General features: G+C 38.5%; 1 protein-coding gene across 1 annotated transcript in view; it reads right to left on the reverse strand.

Annotated features, from left to right (window-relative positions):
* Positions 1-3211: 3211 nt before the first annotated feature.
* Positions 3212-19809, reverse strand: part of SPEF2 (sperm flagellar 2) — a 46643-nt gene continuing 30045 nt past the window's right edge. The window contains exons 21-37 of the mRNA XM_053448129.1: positions 19020-19162; positions 18268-18395; positions 17384-17522; positions 15852-15989; positions 14192-14352; positions 13774-13954; positions 13034-13193; positions 12094-12222; positions 11707-11845; positions 11075-11304; positions 9502-9608; positions 8864-9046; positions 8224-8316; positions 7239-7403; positions 6585-6779; positions 5734-5856; positions 3212-3467 (exon numbers count right to left, since the gene is read on the reverse strand). Of these exons, the coding sequence (XP_053304104.1) occupies positions 3390-3467; positions 5734-5856; positions 6585-6779; positions 7239-7403; positions 8224-8316; positions 8864-9046; positions 9502-9608; positions 11075-11304; positions 11707-11845; positions 12094-12222; positions 13034-13193; positions 13774-13954; positions 14192-14352; positions 15852-15989; positions 17384-17522; positions 18268-18395; positions 19020-19162 (2492 nt within the window). The 3' untranslated portion in view covers positions 3212-3389. The remainder of the gene's footprint in view (positions 3468-5733; positions 5857-6584; positions 6780-7238; positions 7404-8223; positions 8317-8863; positions 9047-9501; positions 9609-11074; positions 11305-11706; positions 11846-12093; positions 12223-13033; positions 13194-13773; positions 13955-14191; positions 14353-15851; positions 15990-17383; positions 17523-18267; positions 18396-19019; positions 19163-19809) is intronic.

Genomic DNA, 19809 nt, shown 5'->3' on the forward strand with positions numbered 1-19809 from the left:
GTTAAGGTTAAGGACTGTTACAGGTCTCAGTAGAAGTTAAGGTTAAGGATTTAACTACGCAGAACTAGTAGTTTCTGTTACATAAGATTTTGTTATGTTTTAAGACTAGAATGTTTTTGCTATTCTGTAAAAATGATCAACAGCTTGGCCTTGGTGATTTTCCTCTCCTGATTTTTTTCTGACCGTTAGTACTATTTTTGAGGTAGTGATACGCAGGTCTAGTTACAAAACCTTATATATATGCAAATTTTTGTTTATAATCTGGGGCAGACCGAGAGACTGAAGCTAGACTTCATATCGAGACTGACTGGTATGTTTATTTTTATTTTTCATGCATATAAGTTTTAATAGGCATTCTATGTTATACTCTGTTTAATTTTGGATTTCTTTAATTTTTACTATTTTTAATAAATAAATAATTACTATTTTGAATTCTCAGTCCTTTCTTATAATTGTGCTCACGATTTCATTTATTGAATGTGAGACCTATCCACATGTATAAAATTGAGATTTGGTAACTTATCACTTAGGGTGGAGAATAACCTCTTTTTAAGACATCACACTTCCTTGTATTACAATCCTAGAACAGGCTAAATAAGAACAGAGAACAGCTGTAGAAAATGGTTGCGCAGTGGGACTATCAATTTTCTACTCTATCTTCCCTGTTTCTGGGTTAATAATAAAGTGATATCATTAGTGATAGCAGAGCTGTGGCTAATTTATCAACAGTGGTTCCCCCCGTGATCCATGTCACCAGCTGCCCTTTCATGTAGCACCATTCATGTAGCAACATTGCGTATGCGTACGTCATGTGGGTCTGAAGGAGGAGAACAGCCTCTAAACACAATATTGTATGCCTGAGGTTATTATTACCAAAGGAGGTTTGACCAGTTATTAAATCCAAGGGTTCACTTACTTTTCTTCACCAGCACTGTGGATGTTTAATGGATGTGTTCAACAGACATGAAAGACTACCATTGTTTGTGTGTTATTAGCACATTGTGTTTCTCTATACTTGTGACTTACATGCAGAAAAATCCTACCTGGAAACAAACACATTTTTCTTGCCATCGTCTATATATAATATATAAATATACACACACAATTTACACCCTCTTTGAATTCTATGGTTTTACATATGAGGACATAATCATCTGTTCCTTAGCAGGTCCAAAAATAAAACACATGACCTATTACACCGTGTCATGATTAATTCAAGAAAAATAAAGCCGAAATGTAGAAGCCATGTGTGAACAACCTTGTAGTCCACCTTGCATTCACATATTTATTAGACTTGCTAAAGAATAGATGATTATTGTGTCCTGACATGTCAAACCATACAATTCAAAGATGGTGTACTTTCTTTTTCATATATATATATCTTCCTGCAGTTTCAATAAATACATTTAATGAAACCAAAACCTGCATTGATGACAGCGCCTAAGTTTTTTCAGTATGACGAGAAGTGTGCAAGGCACCTCAAAGATAACTGTTGCACGCTTTCTCAAAGTGTAAGCTTTGCTTTCATGACTGCGCAGACACATCCGTAGATAAACCCATACCATGTCTTAAAAGATGGTTAAGCATGAACACTATGCAACATCAACACACGAAAGGGCCTATAGTATCTGATCAACATAAGTGGTGTTAGCAAGTATGAGTAACTAAAAAGGATATTGTGGTTTTAAAGTGGTTCGTTTGGGCAGAGTCAGGTTTTTAGCTGTTCCTGAGATAGAGATTATGTGATATATTCCAGCACTGTGAGTTTAACCATTTGAGAGATGGTAGCATACGCAATGCAGGAATCGGCCATCCGACACTCACAAAGCTAAGATGCTTGGAGAAAAATATTCAATATCCTCAACAACACCAAAAATCACTAATTGAAAAAAAAAAAAAATCACACAAAAAAAATTATTTTGTATAGATAAAAAACAACAATAATAGTGTAGTAAATAAGCACACTCTTAATGTGTAATGGTGTGAAATGCACTCACAAAAGTAGCAGTAAAAGGAGGCTCATCAAAATTGACCATAAAGACTTGGATTCTTCTTGCAATCTGGAATATAGGCAAAGAACCCCAAATGGTGCAGTATCTTTTGTATCAGTATTTAATAGTTAAAAGTAAAAAAACTTCCATAGATGGTGGCATAACCGAGAGATGTTATGCAAAACAGGCAGTATACATAAAAATCCCGAGTACCGGATGGTGATGGAACGTCCGTAAATATATCGAAATCCAAGGCCTCGATTGAATCGAGATGTTGGATTTCACCATTATCGTTGTTTTTTATTTTTCCACATGTCCTTGCGCCCCATTCTTGATGTATATTCTGTATGAACATTTGTGAGGGGTGTTTTTTCTGGGAGCTGCAGAACGTGTAGGGTATTCTTTTTGTATATTTATTTCACTTTGATTCAAGTGACTGGTTAAAGTCTTTTTGCTTCTATATTCATTTTATTTTGTATAGATTCCTTACAGAAAGTGCCTCTATAGGATTTTTTGAGGTCCACAGACAGAATCAATAGTCACATTATTTTTGAATTATTTGAACTAACAAGTTCGGCAGTTCAATTCTGTGATGTGCTAGTATTCCCAGGCAGAAGTAACTTACAGATAATTGACCTGATTCATTTGTATCCGACAGAGGCCTTCGCCTGCCTGAGACCAAGATGTCCCAGCTATGAGTCTTTGAATATGGGTAAGATGAGATTATGACAAAATAAATACTTAACACCTCTCTAAATGTATTTTCCAGGATATCTTGTGGAAGTTTCCTTGGATAAGTCCCTTATACCATTATAGCGAATATACTGGTATGTATGGTATATATAAGGAAGTATTTTGCAATGTACTGCTCACTTCTTTTGAATTAACTATGGTTTCTTTCTTGAAAATGGCTTCTTAACTGTTTTCTAATGAAATAAGGTTTCTTTCTTGAGAATGGCTTCTTAACTGTTTTCTGATTAAATAAGGTTTCTTTCTTGAGAATTGTTTCTTAACATTTTTTTGGAATGCAATAAGTCTTCTTTCTTATTCTTCTGTAATATTTATAGGTAAAAAGTCATTGAGTGCAGCCTCTACATATCAAGGGAACACTTGTGTCTACTGAAGCACTTGGTAGTAGAAGTGGTAATAATAATAATAATAATAATAATAATAATAATAATAATATTATCCTGAATTATCATTCACTGTAACAAAAGCCATAAAAATCATCAGTTATTTTATTATTTGGAAAATGAATATGTTATGTTTACATAAATGGATGAAGCTAAATGTTTTGATTAAGAAATATTTTATTTTTATTTTTAATCAGAAGAATAAATGAGGATAAAAAAAACCCATTAGACCAATAAGAAGCCAGAAGTGTCTGTGTAAAGTTGTTCAGCTATTGTTGGAGGTCATACTTTCCCTTTCGCTTGATTGAATTGGCCTTGACTTGCCGAGGATTCCATGGATATCCTAGAACGAAGAATCTCAAATGTGAAACATGTTTTAATATAAAAACTCTGTACTAGAGAAATTGGAATAAACTGAGGTTTTGAGAATAGCTGACTGATCCGTGTGTACATGTCTGTTTCTAAGCTAAAAATAGTAAAAACTCATAAAATGTCTCATCAATACTTGGAAACATTCCTTGGCCATTCCATAAGAGGTTAAGATAAAGCCAATCTAGCCAGAAATGCAAGATCTTTTTACCATTAACCTCTCAGTGAATTAAAAAAAAAAGTACTCTAATTCACTTGTATCATTACAGACGAAAACAGTCAGCATTTAAGATCATACCCGTAAAGGTGGTCCTGAAACGCCAGGCAAATTTCCTCTGTGAAAAATGTACTCTGTAGCCTAGACCTTGCTAACGCTCCTGCCTGCGTAATAAGGCTTAGAGTCAGACCGCGTATTCATATGTATATGTTGTATGGGGTATAATGGGTTAGTGTGAACACACGAAACAACCTGTCATGGGCTCATAATGTGAGTCGCATTGGTAAAGACGCATTGCTCTCTGGTTTAGTATACTTTCCAGTGGTTTGTAATGCGCATGCAATGGTTTGCATGTCATGACATTTGAGGTCTGCGAGGCTGTGTCACCGTGCTAACGGTAAAGAAAGCTCCTTCCCGGCATAACAAACCAATATGTTTGAGAAAAGGAGGACATCTCAAGTACAAAGAGCTCGAATAGCTGCCAAGATCCACCAAATGTCTACGGATAATATTTGGTCTATACTTAACACATAATAACCCACATTAAAGAGTCACTCACAAGGCTCAATTCCCACAAAGCACAATCAGTGCAGAAAGGTTCAGTCTGTCTTCACATTTTACCACAACTACATAGAAGGTGTCCATAAACGATCAAACTAACGGGCTTATACATAGAAGGTGTCCATAAACGATCAAACTAACGGGCTTATACATAGAAGGTGTCCATAAACGATCAAACTAACGGGCTTATACATAGAAGGTGTCCATAAACGATCAAACTAACGGGCTTATACATAGTTTGATCGTTTATGCACACCTTCTAACGGGCTTATACATTAAAGCCAGAGTCTGCAGGTTTAAATCCTTCACTTCGCTATTACCGTATTGGGTCGAATAAAGGACGCACCCTTAAAGTTTGGTGCTATTTTAAAAAAATATATATTTTCAAAGAAAAAAAATTAGTGGAATGGTAAAACAGAATTGTATCTAATGAACAGCAATACATGTATTTTAACATTTTTGGTATCTATTATAGAGTTTGTCAGCATATGTTATATACAAACAGAAAACCAATAGCCATTTTATTCATAATGCACCTTACTTTTCCCCTCTGTGCCCCAGATATGCTTTATAACCCGATATGCCACTCTGCCCCCTAGATATGCCTAATAACCCCTGATATGCCACTCTGCCCCCCAGATTTGCCACTCTGCCCCCACATATGCCACTCTGCCCCTAATATGCTTTATAACCTCGATATGCTTTATGCCCCCAGATATGCCACTGTGACTCCCCAGATATGCCACTGTGACCCCCCAGATATGCTTTATGCCCCCTAGAAATGCCCACCTGCCCCAGATGTGCTTTATGTCCCCTAGAAGTGCCACTCTGCCCCCCTGATATGCAAATCTGCTTCCTAGAAGTGCCACCCCCCCAACTTACCAATGCACCCCCATACTCCCTGGTGTCTAGTGGGGCCGGCCGGTGGACGCCTGTGCGATGCACACAGACAACCTCTACTGCTGGGGCTTCTGTGGTGGAGCACTGGAAGATAATGTCACGCCGGTGCTCCACCAGAAAAGCCCCGGCGGAAGTACCGGCAGCAGAGTTTGTTTACGCACATCGCACAGACGTCCACGGCTTCCGTGGCTTCATGACTGAGCTGTCTCTGCATTATGCATGGTTCAAACAGTACAAGAAAACAAGAAACCTCACTCATTCAATGGTGTATTATGCAGGGCCATCTAAATCTATGGTTGCTGCAGGAGTTCATTTGGGTTGGCCCTTCATAATACATAGTAAAGTGAAGCCTTGTGTGATAGACAATTAACAGCGTATCCTGAGCTATTCAAATATGCATTCTGCAGGGCCTGCACAGTATTTGTTAAAAACGTGACTGGATAAACTCTATATAATTTATAACAAAGTTGGTGCATTTACATCACAATGCTCACACAAACTGAAATATGTATTATGAGCCCAGCTCTTCCATTGTGGAAGCAAAAATCCTGTGTACACTTACTGGGAGGTTATACTGTATACAGCTGTCAGCAAGGTCTTGAAAAAATGGATGCTTCATAAGTGCAGTAACAGCGACAGGTTCCATATTCTCTGGGCACAGCTCACTGAAGATGTGTTTAAGGCTCTATAAATATAAAACAGGAACACGGTGTTAGAAAATAACAACATTTACAGAAAACTATAAATTTTTACCTGGAACAAACATGGCAAAACCTTTTTTTGGCATTAAATCTCCCATGGTGACACCATTAACATCCCTACAAAGACTACAGATGGGCAGCCCGAGTCCTTCAGAGATGATCTTAGTAGGGTTTTCCCAAACTCTAAACAAATACTCAGGATTCCCACAAGGCAAAGTATGAATATTACTTCCCCCATAGCAACTTCTGCCCTTCTATTCAGTATTCTATTAGTTGGTAACCTTGTTTCTGAACATACCATTGGCTGTGGTGTATTGTGGCCTAGGACCAATCACACATGAGCGATCTGATGTCACCAGCCAGCCCATTTTTACGACGAGGACTCTGTCGATGAGGCAATGCCTGCATAGCTTGCTGTACCCTGTGCCGCGTGTCCTTCTGAGCAGAGCGCCTCAATATGATGTGACATGATACCTAAACTGGATATGGCTCGCCATACTGTGGGCAATGAGTCTAGTAATTGTAGTCTCTAGATTATTCAGCTAACTGAATGACGCTTTCAGTACACAGATCTGTCAGTAAAACATTCATGCTGCTATCTAAGTACAGAGCAGGTGACATCTGACATGGATAAAACCCCCGTCTGTCTGTCCTCACACTACTTTCCCTGAGAATAGTATCCCATAAGATAATTCCAATGCAGTAAACAAACCTTGGTATAATTATCAGTCTCTTCTTGCGGAGAGGAAAATCTATGGTTTTCTCCATCTGTGCTCGCTACGTGCTGAAACACGCGCAGTACTTGTTCTAAAGTAATCGTTACATCTTCTGGCTTAGTCAATAGGCTGTCGTCATCTTCAGAAATGTCTCCTCTGCTCTGTGGTCGGACATTCATATTTGGGAGAGACTGGAAATGGAGAAACATCATTAATATAAAGGCGCATGGGGTCTGTGGGTGGTTTGAAGAGGACATTTTGGGGCTAATAACCAAAGCTGGGACAATCTAACAATCCAGTAACTTTTAGCAAACAATAATAAAAAAAAACACTCCCAGTAAAGATGACATCATAACAAGATGTTACATTAGCAATTTTCTTTGAACACTCCAAAACAGTTTTATGGGGCTTTTTTTTTTGCGCTCAGCAGCCAATGGAGGAGGAGATGCGTCCCTGGAAGTTTCTGGAAGTCTCACCTTCAAGTCCAGCCAAGTGGGCCAGCAATAAAGTTCCAAAACACATTTGGCTTCCACTATCCAGTCTTTTCTGAAACTTATTTACAGAAAGGGGGCTACGTAGGAAGCCCTACATACACCAGTTTACCTGGACTAGACTAGAAGCAGAGTATTAGACTTTCTTTTAATGTGTACCTTAAGAAGGATGTTATCATCTGGCGTCCTCAGGATAGGTTTTCCCGCCATAACACTCAATGCTCGATAAAACCCTTCTTTGGGATCCGGATGTGAGGCGAAATACAGCAGCATCTCTGTGTAGTCAAGCTGTCTTTTCTGATCAGCAAACATATGATAGAAAAACTGCAAAAGTACAACAGAAATAGCAAGTATTTTATGCTTTAATTATTAGTGGCAATCATTTTAAATAAATAGCATTTTTACATTTGGAGTTCTTTATTAGAAAAGTATATTGACGCATCTCTGAACATCTATAGACAAAAAAACAAATATACCAAACATATGACAATATGCTGAGCAAACCAAGCTTATGTAATAAATGTTAGGTTTTAAAGGTGCCGTTCCACCTACTCCACTGAAGATAACACTTGGGCCTGATTTTATGAGCTGTCTAAAAGTTAATTGGTTAGTTATCATATGGTTTGTATCAACTATATTCTAAAACCAGGTTTGGCCTTGTAATATCTAAATTAATATATATGCAGGCAGTGCTTATAGTTAACTTAAATATCTTAAATAGGTAATTCTTTCATCATGTAAACTTTTCATGAAACTCAAAAAATGTGACCTGCTACACTCAGTAAAGGGGTTCTGATAAAATTCTTATTGGATACATTTCAGTTATGCCCAATTTATGTTTTTTTTCATGGTTTCAAGCTTTTCCAAAATTTCTCGGGGTCAGACAGGTTAACTTGGACACTAATGCATGATGATGTGACACACCACTGAAATAATATGGTATTTGTATTTCTGGATACATACAGGTAATAAGTAATAAAACCAGTTGGCGGCCCATTAAGGATTGTCTGTTGTATTCCTAGCCTGACCGAATACCTCTGAAGCATTCTTCTCTGAAATGTTAGCTTTTTGATGTAAAAATGCTGGAATGTTCCCATTGACAAAGATCGGAATATTTTCATTCCCGCTACAGAAGCTGCAATACCTTTATAAGATGTTCCAGTCTATTAAATGGTAACGGTTCCGCCACATTCTCAGAAACACATTTGTCATTTTTCCCAGTAAACCACAGATCGACCTTAAAGGGGAAAAAATATATTATCATACAGCATAAACACATTTCATATAGACGCTAAAGTACAATGGTATGCTGTATTGCATTAACATGAATGTATGTATTCGTGGATAAATGTACATGTACATGAATGTACCAGAAACTCATTGGCACCATTGGCTTGCTAAATGGGACAGGGAATGAGGTTGATGGTACATGTATGTTGGATTGCAGTTGGGGATATTAGATTATTATTTATTGATTTATACAGCAGCATAACATAACGCAGTGCCGGACATAAAAAGTAGTACATCACAATCTTGAGACACAAAGTGAGGATGGCCCTGCTCCATCTAGAAGACCATTGCGCTTAATGTTTCTAATGAGTATGCTAGCTACAGCTATTATAAAAGCATATATAATGTCTGGATTTGATATAATTACATTAATTAACAATGTGGACTTGAATCTTTCTTTTGGCAATGATGGCAAAATAGGTGTCACCTAACCACATTTGCACAACAGCAGGGATGGGGTGAATGTACGCAGCACCATATTCATAAATACTTACCTGGCCATAGTCTTCTTCAGTGATGAGGCCACACTGGTTACCATCCATAGCTTTAAAGCCGTTCAGCGTCTTAAGGAGTTGGCCGACTGAAGGATATGGCCACGGCTGAGATGCTGCTAATAGGAATTTGTGCCAATCAACTACATCTGAGTTCAGTGATAACACAGAAGTTATCTCTTGTATCTGGAAACAGAGACAGAATTTTTAGAATATTCTTTAATTCTTTAATTTAATTTATGAAGGTAAATAAAGGTTGGAAGTAAAAAAAAAGTATGCTAATGCCACCTATGTGAATTACATTCCATTGATATATCACACACAATAACAAACTGGTAGAAAAGGAGAAGAGGACCCTGCTCTTACAGGCCGAATATACAATTAGATCACTGCCTAGGGTCTGAAACATTTAATGTGACAACATTGTACATTTAGAAGAGAAGTGTATATTTAATAGCATCCCGCTGAAAACTCATTCAGTACTTAAGTAAATGATAGAACCTTAGTTTTTTAGGTAAAACCATTTTAGCTTTACATCAGTTCAATATGGTCCCATGTTTTTGGATTCAGATGTTTTGAATTGTTAATGGATATACTGCTTGTTGGTTCCTAGACAATCTAGCCCCAAAACTGAGTCTGACCTCTGGGAGTGTTAGATACATCCATGCGTCAGGGAGAATGTCCTTTCCGATGTTCATTGACGTGAGATCCAAAAGAATGTCGGTGAATAATTTCTTTGATATTAGACCTATTAACAGAGATATTTATTAATAACACAGCATTATGCCTATGGCATGTACACTGTATGTTTCAAATTGTTATGTTACATACTACTTGTTATGTCCTGTCTACCCATTGTACAGCGCTACAGAATATGATGGCGCTATATAAAATAATAAATAATAACAATAATATGTTTTGCTTTTTTTTTAGTGTTTAGAAGCATTAGACAGTATGACATGCATTTTATTGTTTAGGGCGTATTAGAAATGTAACATTAATTATTTTATTTGATAATTATTCATTATTCTCCAATGACCCTCTTTGATTTTTTGATGTCTTATCCTTTTCGAGTTTTACGTGATCACTTTACACTTTTTTGACCCTGCTGTTAACCCGTCCAGTCTTCCTCCATGCTCCCCTGCCCACCCTCCTTGCTTTCTGGAATATGCTCCTTAATTCCAAGCAATTCTGATTACCCTCCCTATTTTCTTGTCCACTGCACACCCTCCCCATATGGTTAATTATCATTTCTGTATGACAGTCTAAAAGAATTAAGCGAGGGATAAGTCCTGGAGCTGCCAGACGGAAGAAGCGATAATGACTGGGGGGAGAGACACAGAGTTAAAAGAATATTTGAAGATAGTAGCATAAATATTATAGGGGTTGCTGTGTTACGGGCTGAATAGGTAATAATCATCAGTTTACATGGATGTACATGATGGATGATGGATCTGGATTGTTTGCAGGGGCATAACTAGAACCCACAAGGCCCTGGTGCGAAAATTGCCCCAGGACACCCCAACTCCAACAACTGGTCAGTGCCATCATTGCCCCCAAACAACTTGTCTGTGGCTTCCCCCACCCATCAGACACACACACATATGTAAACACACTTACACAAATTACACACACTAATACTCACTAACACACATGTACACATTCATTCTGACACACACTCCATCTCACCCCCCTTACACATTCATGCTCTCACACACACAATTGCACATTCATGCTCACACACACACTGTAGTTATGGCAGTGATTGTATGGAAAGGGAGTGGAGTAACTGGTAAAGTGGGACTGCAGATGAGGGCAAGTGGCTAGGTAGAAGAATCTAACAGAGGACAGGAGGGATTAAAGGAAGAATATGGGATGTGAGTTATTAGGGAGTTGCAATAATCCAGAAGGGATGTCACAAGGGAATGAATTAGTATTTTAGCTGTATTTTGTGTGAGGACAGGAAGGAGTTGTGAGCAGATTAGCACCAATAGCTCGCTCTTGAAGATACTGAGCTTTAGAATCTCATTCAGGAAACAATTTTAGAGAGTAAATGCAAATATAAAATAGTGTCTGGCACCGAAATCTAAAAAATCAGTTTACTGACAGATTAGTTATAGATAGAGAAGTCTAGGGTCCCCAGAACTGAGCCCTTAGATACACTAAGAAGATTAGCGTTTTTGTCTTGTCATGAAATATTTTTATATATTCTACCTTTGGGTGCCACCTTCACAAATTGCTGATGCAGGTTGTTGAGCTGGGAAATGGTTAATGTTGCGTTGATTGACATTTCCACTGGTGGAGGTCGAGGGGGAGGAAGCGGATCTGGAATTACTTTCACATCGGAACTGATATAGAATTCTGTCTGCTCCAGAACCAGCTCGTATTGTATCTTCTGACTGGTTTCAATGTGGTGACGAGCAACTTGAATCAGCTTTTCAATACTGAGAAAAGATAAGAGTAAAGAGATACCCGTTTACACAGAACACGTCTAGTTAAAGGGCAGCATGCACAAGAAAAGGAGTTAAGAAACGATGAGTTGTGCACCATAGGCACTATTCACTTAAGTTTAATAACCCAATCTATTGGCCTTTAGATTATCTAATTTTAACATAATTTCATCCTATATCTCAACATAATAATGAAGATTTTTTGGTAGGATTATGTAGAAGAAACACTAAATAAAAACGTAATCTGGGATCTGGTAATGGGATCTGTAGTCATCTAACTCCAACTCAACAGATACATTAAATGAAGTCCCCGGACCCTACCGTCCAGATGAAGACTTTTACAACAAGAATGTACAATTTTGGCCGGTGCAATATTTCGAAATCGCTGTTCTTTACCTTGACATTTCCGCTAGAAACCTGGCTCCCAACCACATTTCCATGTCTCGATAAGCATCCTGAGATTTCAGCGTTAGATCCTGGCAAACTTCTACGGCTTTACGTTTTATCAGCTCAAGTCGAAACTTCGTAGCAGCCTCTAGAAAATTGGGCAAAGTATTACACATGTGCTATATAATATCACGTCTAGTACATACGGTACTCGCAATATTCCCGCTATTTCGCCATCAACCTTACTATGTTTGCCTCCCAAAGGCTCAAAGGCTTTTGTATTGAAAAGATATATCGGCAGCACATTCAGCGTCCCTCCTTTTTGTTTGTATGTTCCTAATTGAACATTTTTTGTATAAAGTATATATATTCTGATAAATTGTTAATTTCACTGACCTTCCAGTTCTAGAGCGAAGAAATACTCCTGCCGGATTTTAAACTTTAGGTCCTGTTGTTTTTGCAGCATAGCACTTTCTTCCGGGTTCTGGGGAGAAGGTGTTGGAGCGGACGCACCCGGAGATTTACCTTATAATGTAATTTCATGGTTATTTTGCGCCTTTCGTTTTATGATAATTTAAACAATCTTTATATTAACAATGTATTCAAATCATGAAAAATAGCAGATCAGATAAGTCATAGGGAAAATGTAATAACATTCTGCTTTTTTTTTTGTGTTCTCTAGAGTAAGTTTTAAAAATGGTTATTCCCTTTACTGTTAACGTTGCAGAAAAGCACATTATTAAACACAGTGGGTGTTACTGAACCTTTTGGGACAAATTACCAGCCAACTGCATTGTGGGGAAAAGGCTCTAAGGACCTTATTTCGATTAACCTGTTATTAAAAAATGCCAGCACTACAACACACACAGCTTTATATACTATATGAATGTATGCATCTCATAGTATGCGCCAAGGCACCCTCCTCCTTAATGCTGTTCTACCTCTCCATTGAAAGGAGGAAATAATGAAATGACAGAGAGAGACATCGCATAGAACGTGACAGCAGACGAGAACCATTGGGCCCATTTAGTTATCTTTCTCACTTTAAAGTCTCAAATCTTATTCAGTCCTTGGTCGAGTCTTAGAATCAAGATATCCCGTTCATATGCCCATGTATTTTTAAATTCCCTTAATGTTTTAACCTCTACCACTACTGCCTGGAGGCTGTTCCGCTTATCTAACACCCTCTCAGTAAAGTAAAACTTCCTTGCATTACAGCGCAGTTGTTTCTGTCCATGTGGAGCAGCATCATTTAATACATACAAGCTACTAACAGGAAATATCGCCTACACATAACTTAGTTCATCATCACTTCACTGGAAGCGAGTGACCGTACCTCTTTTTCCTTTAGGTGATTTGGGGGTCTTCTTTTTAGAACCCCTTGCACTGCCCCGGGAAGCCCCCTGAGATGCTTTCAAACGTTCCTTCTCCTTCGTTTCCGCAGCCATTTGTTCTTTTTCCTCCTCTGCTTCCCTGGCTTGTTTTTGATGAGCTACCTGTGTAAAAGGTGTAATTACAGACTATGTATGATGCATAAACATATGCACGTGTGTACGCTGATCAGGGAATGTAATCCAACTTTACAAGAATACTCATTTTATTTTATACTCATTATATATATATATATATATATACATATATATACACTGTTTAAGGACCCTGAATTAAAGTAAAAATATGGCTCATCAGACTTACTGGCTGGATACATATTCAGATATTATAGGAATAAATATGTTTGGTTTTCGAGTGTTATAGAGTTTAAAAAAACTCAGACTGGTTCCAGGAAAAGATAACAAATTAAACATTTCTGAAGAATAGAAAGTAAGGTAGTTTCCAACCCACTAATATAATAAAAAGATTATCTGCGGTACTGTGCATTATCACATTGAAAAAAAACTGATCACGCAGGGATGTCTTGGTATTTGGTACCTGAAAGTATGAATTGCTCTTAATAATCTGATGGATGCAGACTGAGTCTCTATAATCTAAACTTTTATATTATTATTGATCGATTTTTTTTTTACCGCCATCATATTCCGCTGTATAACAAATATGAAAATTAAATAAAAAAATTACCATGTTGGCAATGGCAGAAACGGCCACTTGCCAGGTGTCAGCGATCAGCTTCTCGTCGGTTTCATTGATCGGTTTGGTGTTCTCGGCTGTCTGATCGTCTCTGCTTTTCACCTGAGCCGATTTACTCTTCTGTTTACCTAGATTTTCCGGGGTCTGAGGTCTTCGTGGGATAAGAGGGATTCTGGAACATGTGATAAAGTTATATCTTTAAAATAAAATATAATCTGTATGTACATTATGGTTGCGATCTAAGAATGGGAAGACTGAAACATTAATCAGTCTGTGGCCTCGTCTTAGATTCAGGATAGCCATGTGCTTATCCCACCCATGTTTAAATTCCCTTACTGTATTAGCCTCGACCACTTCTACTAGGAGGCTGTTCCACTTAGCAACCCTCTCAGTAAATAATTTTCTATACCTTTTAGGCTGTTCCATTTCCCCCTCCAGGTCTGCGCCGAAGATATCAAGCAGCGGTATTCGTGTGAAGTCCTGACCAACATCTGAAGGATGCCTCCCCTCCATTCCTTGGTAATAATCATGTAAAAGCCTCGCTGTATCTTGAAAGCGGTCTACTTCTGCCTTTATGTACAGGTAACAGACAAGATAGGTGAGACAGACAAAAGGACGCAAAACCCAACAGACCTAGTTGAGGAAGGCCTGTTCATTAATCAGCCACTAATAGAAGGTATGTTTTGCAGTGAAAGGCATTCATGAAGGCAAGAGACAGGAGGGTCAGGGCCAGAAACGGGCAGGGCTTGAGGCGTCCTGACCACCTTACGCAAAGAGCCACCTCAATGCTCTTAGCTAAAGAAGGTTGTGAGAAGGCAACATGGAAGCTGCAATAGAAGGGCTCTCCCCCAAACATTTTAAAGCTCCCTGAGCCGATCCGAGAAGATCAGAGGCTCTCCCCAACCAGCCCGTGACCCCCAAAAGCTGGACAGTGGAGCAACTACCTGGGACAACAGGACTAAGAAAAAGGGGTAGCCAAAAGTGACGTGAAAGGCATGCCCCTAAGACAACAATAATACACAACACCTACTCCATGCAGACATTCAAAACCAGATAACCATGTGCAAGATGACATATAAATGGATAAACTCACAAGAAAGGCTCCAGTGATAACATGGAGCTATGTGGGTGCACGTCGAAATGACCTCCAGGTCCTTAAATAAATACCACCTGATGGAGCAGTGTGCTCTATATATGTCGACAGACTGTTTATATACCGTGACCTCTTAACACCTTAAAGAGTCAGGATATGATATATTATACTCAGGCGCTCCACCTCAAAAGGACTCGTAGCACTAGGTAAAAATACTATGGAGGTTTCAGCTCTTAATAGTGCTTAGTTTACGTTTTCTCTTCTCACCACAACCCCTCTTTTAGTGAATAAACCCCAACAGCTCCCGAAATAACTGTTCCTGTAGAATTCTAGCAGCGGCAGCAGCACCTGTCAGTGAGATTTATTTTTTTCACAAAGTGAAAATAAAAATGAGCAACTGACAAAACCATAATGAGCGTCCCTGGGAATGTTAGAGAAACCACATTCACAATCATTAGAAACACCATTTTTTTTACAAACCTGTAAATGCATTTATTTGGTTCTTTGGGAAAAATGACAGCTGCAGTTTATTTGATATTTATCTGGATTATGGCAAAAATTCTGACTCTGCAAAGCCATTTGCCCAAAACCTTGGACTTTTTTGTTGTTGTTGTGATTATCAGGTATGCAAAAAAAACTATTCAGAAAAAATACAATTGTAGCCCATGGTTAGTTATTCATAAAGAAATGACTATTAATGACTATTTGCCCAGATGTCGGGGGTCTACAGACACATATTGCATATGGTGTAGAACATTTGATTATATTTTGTTAAGTACAAGAACCGTGGTAAGTAGACCTGGCCCTTTCACCAGTCTTATATTGTACAGTTCTCCATCATTAACAGGTTAAGATAACAAATTAAAGCTTTTCTTCATCTATATGACAGAGGAAGCTGATATTTTTCCACCACGATTTGCATGTTTACCCCAAATCACTTTAATTTGTCCCGTTTGGTGAACTCTGACTGGCATACCTGCATTACTGTAATAAAATGGTTGGCCAGTATTCCCAAGTGATCTTGAAGCCACCCTTCATTCATGATATCAGCGCGTTCTTGTTCTGCTTCCTCCTTCCTGTTGTCACAGATGTCCCAAAGACGGTCTCTCAGGTCCTATGAGGTATATATAAGGGGTATAGTAAATGTGCAGCGTGACGTGTTTCGCTTTTGTAATCTAAACATTCATATACAGATTTAGAGATCATTTTGGGTAAGATATTAGAATGAGATAAAAGACATAATAACACAAGGCCCTCGTTCGTCTGGATCTGTGCTGTAATATGCTAGTATAGGCTTCACAACACCTAATTTGCCAATATTTTCAAAAAAGTGTAGTGGCTGCATAAAATATATGGTTGCATCTCTCCTTTTGCATGTTGGGATATATACAGCACCTAAAGACAGCAGCTATTTTAGACAGTATGGCTTCTTTAATAATAATTTAATCACCTTTCCTGCTATTTTATATTTGTTGCTCTTATTAGACGAATACCCCATGCAGTTACTTGTTTGCCTGTGTGATCTAACAATCTATCCAATGTATGTCACAAATTACATTGTACATTGAAAAGTACAGTATTGTCCCGATTATAGGCCTGGCCTTTCCCTCTAATTTAAATCTTTAAATTAGGGTTCGGTCTATAATCAGGGTTTAGATATTCAGGATGGCGAGCAGTGCGCTTTTATCACTTCTGTACTGTCTCAGAGGTCCCAAGTCTCCAGGAAATGCAGTTGTTTCTCTCGCCTCCCAGATGCACGCTCTCTCAATGCCTCCCTACCTTCTCCACCGACGGCTTCTGTGTCCCTGTCTCCTTTTCTGCAGCCTCTACTTCTCTTACCCCTTCTTGTTCTTCTGTCTTCTTTCTGCTTCTCCCTATTATCTGGTCTCATAACCAGGCCTCCTGGAGCACTTCCTTAAAAGGGGCGGAGCTCCAGACACACCCTCTGCCTCGATTGGAGGAACGGGGAGAGGCTGTCCTTTTGCTGAAGTGCTCTGGGAGGCCAGATTAATGGAGCGGATAAAGGGGAGAAGTGGAGGAAGAAAGACGACAGAAGACCAAGAAGAGGCAAGAGAAAAAGTTTATGAATTGTTCTACTGAGTGTAACAGCGCTGCGGAATCTGCCGGCGCTTTATAAATAAATGTAATGTAAATGTAAGCTGGGCTGTCGGAAAGGAGACAGGGACACGGGAATGGTCAGTGGAGAAGGGAGGGAAACATTGAAAAAGAGCATATGAGAGTGTGAGAAAATGTGTGAGAGTAAGTGAGAGTGTGAGAGAATGTGAAGAAGAGTGAAAAAAATCTCTGCTTCATTTTTGTTTCTTTCTTTGGGGGTTCCTCCTCATTTTCGGACATTCGTGTGAATTAACAAAATTGTCAAATTTAGTTAAAATTAAAATTCATACAAATCGGAAATCTGAGCTGATGGAAAAGAGACACATCAGGGGAGGAAGGAAAGACAGATATGACTCTCAAAGAGGGACTGCCACGTGTTTCTAGGTATCTCACATCAACACGCTGGTGAAGCTCTGCTTTCGTTTCTTCATCCTCCCTCATGTCATCGGGAACACTGCTGAAGTCTGACTGCCACTGAGACACAAATTCCTGCTTGTGGTCTGGCCGTTTTATATAGTCCTTAAATCGGTTCCTGCAACAAAATATTATTATTCAGCTCTGATAGATGAATGAACTCCATCTCTATTAATGTGGGTGGCCATAATAAATTATCCATCACGTGGTGGTTCCACGTTGCGTCCCCCAGGTGGGCTTTGTTGATCACTGTAACATTGTCACAAAAACCCAAATGTATTTCATGCATAATGGAGGCCGTACAGGAGCTCTTGTGGCCTGAAAACAGGCCTCCCTGTTCATAGGACTCACCCTTAATTATGGATGAGGGTTATAAAGCTCAACAGCAACTAATTAGCTGACAAACTAAGTTGCAAACTAAGTTTATTCACTAAAAGTGGCAGGAGCGTTGTGGTTTCAATGCTTGAGTTACTTTTAATTATGATGGGCCAACACTGGCAAGTGTCTCCACCACCAAGGGCTGGCTTTGTATAATGTATAATCCAATGTGTGAGGAGAATGAAGACATCTCATTGATTAAACTTCACATTATACAGGGCCTGCCAAGCCCTTCCTGCAGCAGAAGCTCAAAATGTAAAGTGAAGTCAAGGAGTTCAAGCTCTCCATTTAGTGAATAGACGTGCAATAATATCAAAATTAGTTTATTTAGGTAAAATTGACAAAGCTAAAGCAGGGAATATTTAGAGATTCTTTGTTTGTAAGGACAAAATGGCCGCATGAATAGAACACTTTTCAAACAATCCTTTCGTCTCAAAACAAATGAACGAAACGATCAGCTTTGGAGTGACATCAAATAACGTTACCTGATGTCATATAAGTAATGAATCACAATCATCCGTTCCTGTCTCATACTCTTCAGAGCCGCCTTAATGGTATTTCCATAATTACTTTCTATAGTTTCCCAGTAGGGTAATAGGAACTCTGGGATTTCCTACAAAATAAATAAAAAAACGAATATATTTTATCTATAAAAGACATACATTAATCATTATATTAACTGCAAACAGCAAAGGCAAAGTTCTCATTGTTCCTCCTTGATATCCAATCATTGTTAAGTGCAACATGGACGAGATACGGACACAGATTAAATCAGCGTACATATTTCATGGGAAATTAAGAGCAAACAAAATGAATATACCCCTAAATTAAGTAAATTCTTAAAAGCAGCTGACAGAACACTTGCACTGATGTGCCAAAATAACTTGCAAAATATGCATTAAAACTGCTCAATTGCTATTTATTTACGTATAGAAGTCTCGAGGTTTAGAACTTTTCTCAAATAGAACGGTCACCAAGATTTCAGTGGTGATTTCGCCCCGTATTTATCACGTAGATGCCAAGAAACTGCTGTTTTTGTTGTTTTATGGTGCAATTATTTTACCAACTGCAATATTGGATTAAACTCTCCTTTTTTTCAATCCTAAAACAAGTTTCTTTAGTAGAGAATTCACTCTTTTATTTACCGTTGTTTTCTGCACCCTTTAGCTTCAGAACATACCACTTAGGCAACAAAATGATCTTGAGGACACGTTGTCTACTATAGTATTTTACGCACCTGTGGAAGAGGTTCATCGACATACACCCAGTCTGGAGATCCTGGCTGAACGGGTGGTGGGCCGACAGGAGTGGGTTCTGGTGGTTCTGGAGTAGCAGGGGCCGAATGAGACTTCTTTCCTGGTGATCTTCCTCGTGGAGTGCCTGATGCATACACATAATTAACATAAATGTTGGATAATGTGAGGAAAACAGCAGTAAATAACAGCATCGGTGTGTAAAAAAAACTTTGTCTTATACCAAAAACACTTACTTTACGTCAATCACATACTGAGAGTTATAGCCTACAAACACTACAGCTGGACTTTATAAGTGTTGCAACCCAAGTCAACGTAAGGTACATTAACATTAAAAAAGGAAAAAAAAAAAAATTTGAAAACGGTTACATTCCACATATGTGAACATATGTTTCCTAAAAAACACAGCCTCTCTTCTTTATGCTTCCTCATTCATTCATTTCTTCCTCATTCATTGTGAAGACCAACTTGATGATTATTTGTTAAGGAGTTTGACCTACACTATACTAAACGATTTAAAGGTCCACCATCTTTACCTCCATTGATTGTACTAAATGTACCCATCACTCTCATGTTACCCACACAAGGTACAAAAAGGATACAAAGGAAGAATAAAGCAAGTCAACAATGGTATCTCTTTTTGTTCTTATGTAGCACCTACTCAGATTTTGATTTTAGCGTGAAAGAACTAGAATAGGTTTACTTATATATCTCCCTGATAGACTTAACCATAAATAACACCGGTTCCATTACCTAAAAAAAGATGAGAAAAAA

The sequence above is a fragment of the Spea bombifrons genome, chromosome 1 (assembly GCF_027358695.1).
Source record: "Spea bombifrons isolate aSpeBom1 chromosome 1, aSpeBom1.2.pri, whole genome shotgun sequence".
In the NCBI taxonomy this organism is placed as follows: Eukaryota; Metazoa; Chordata; class Amphibia; order Anura; family Pelobatidae; genus Spea; species Spea bombifrons.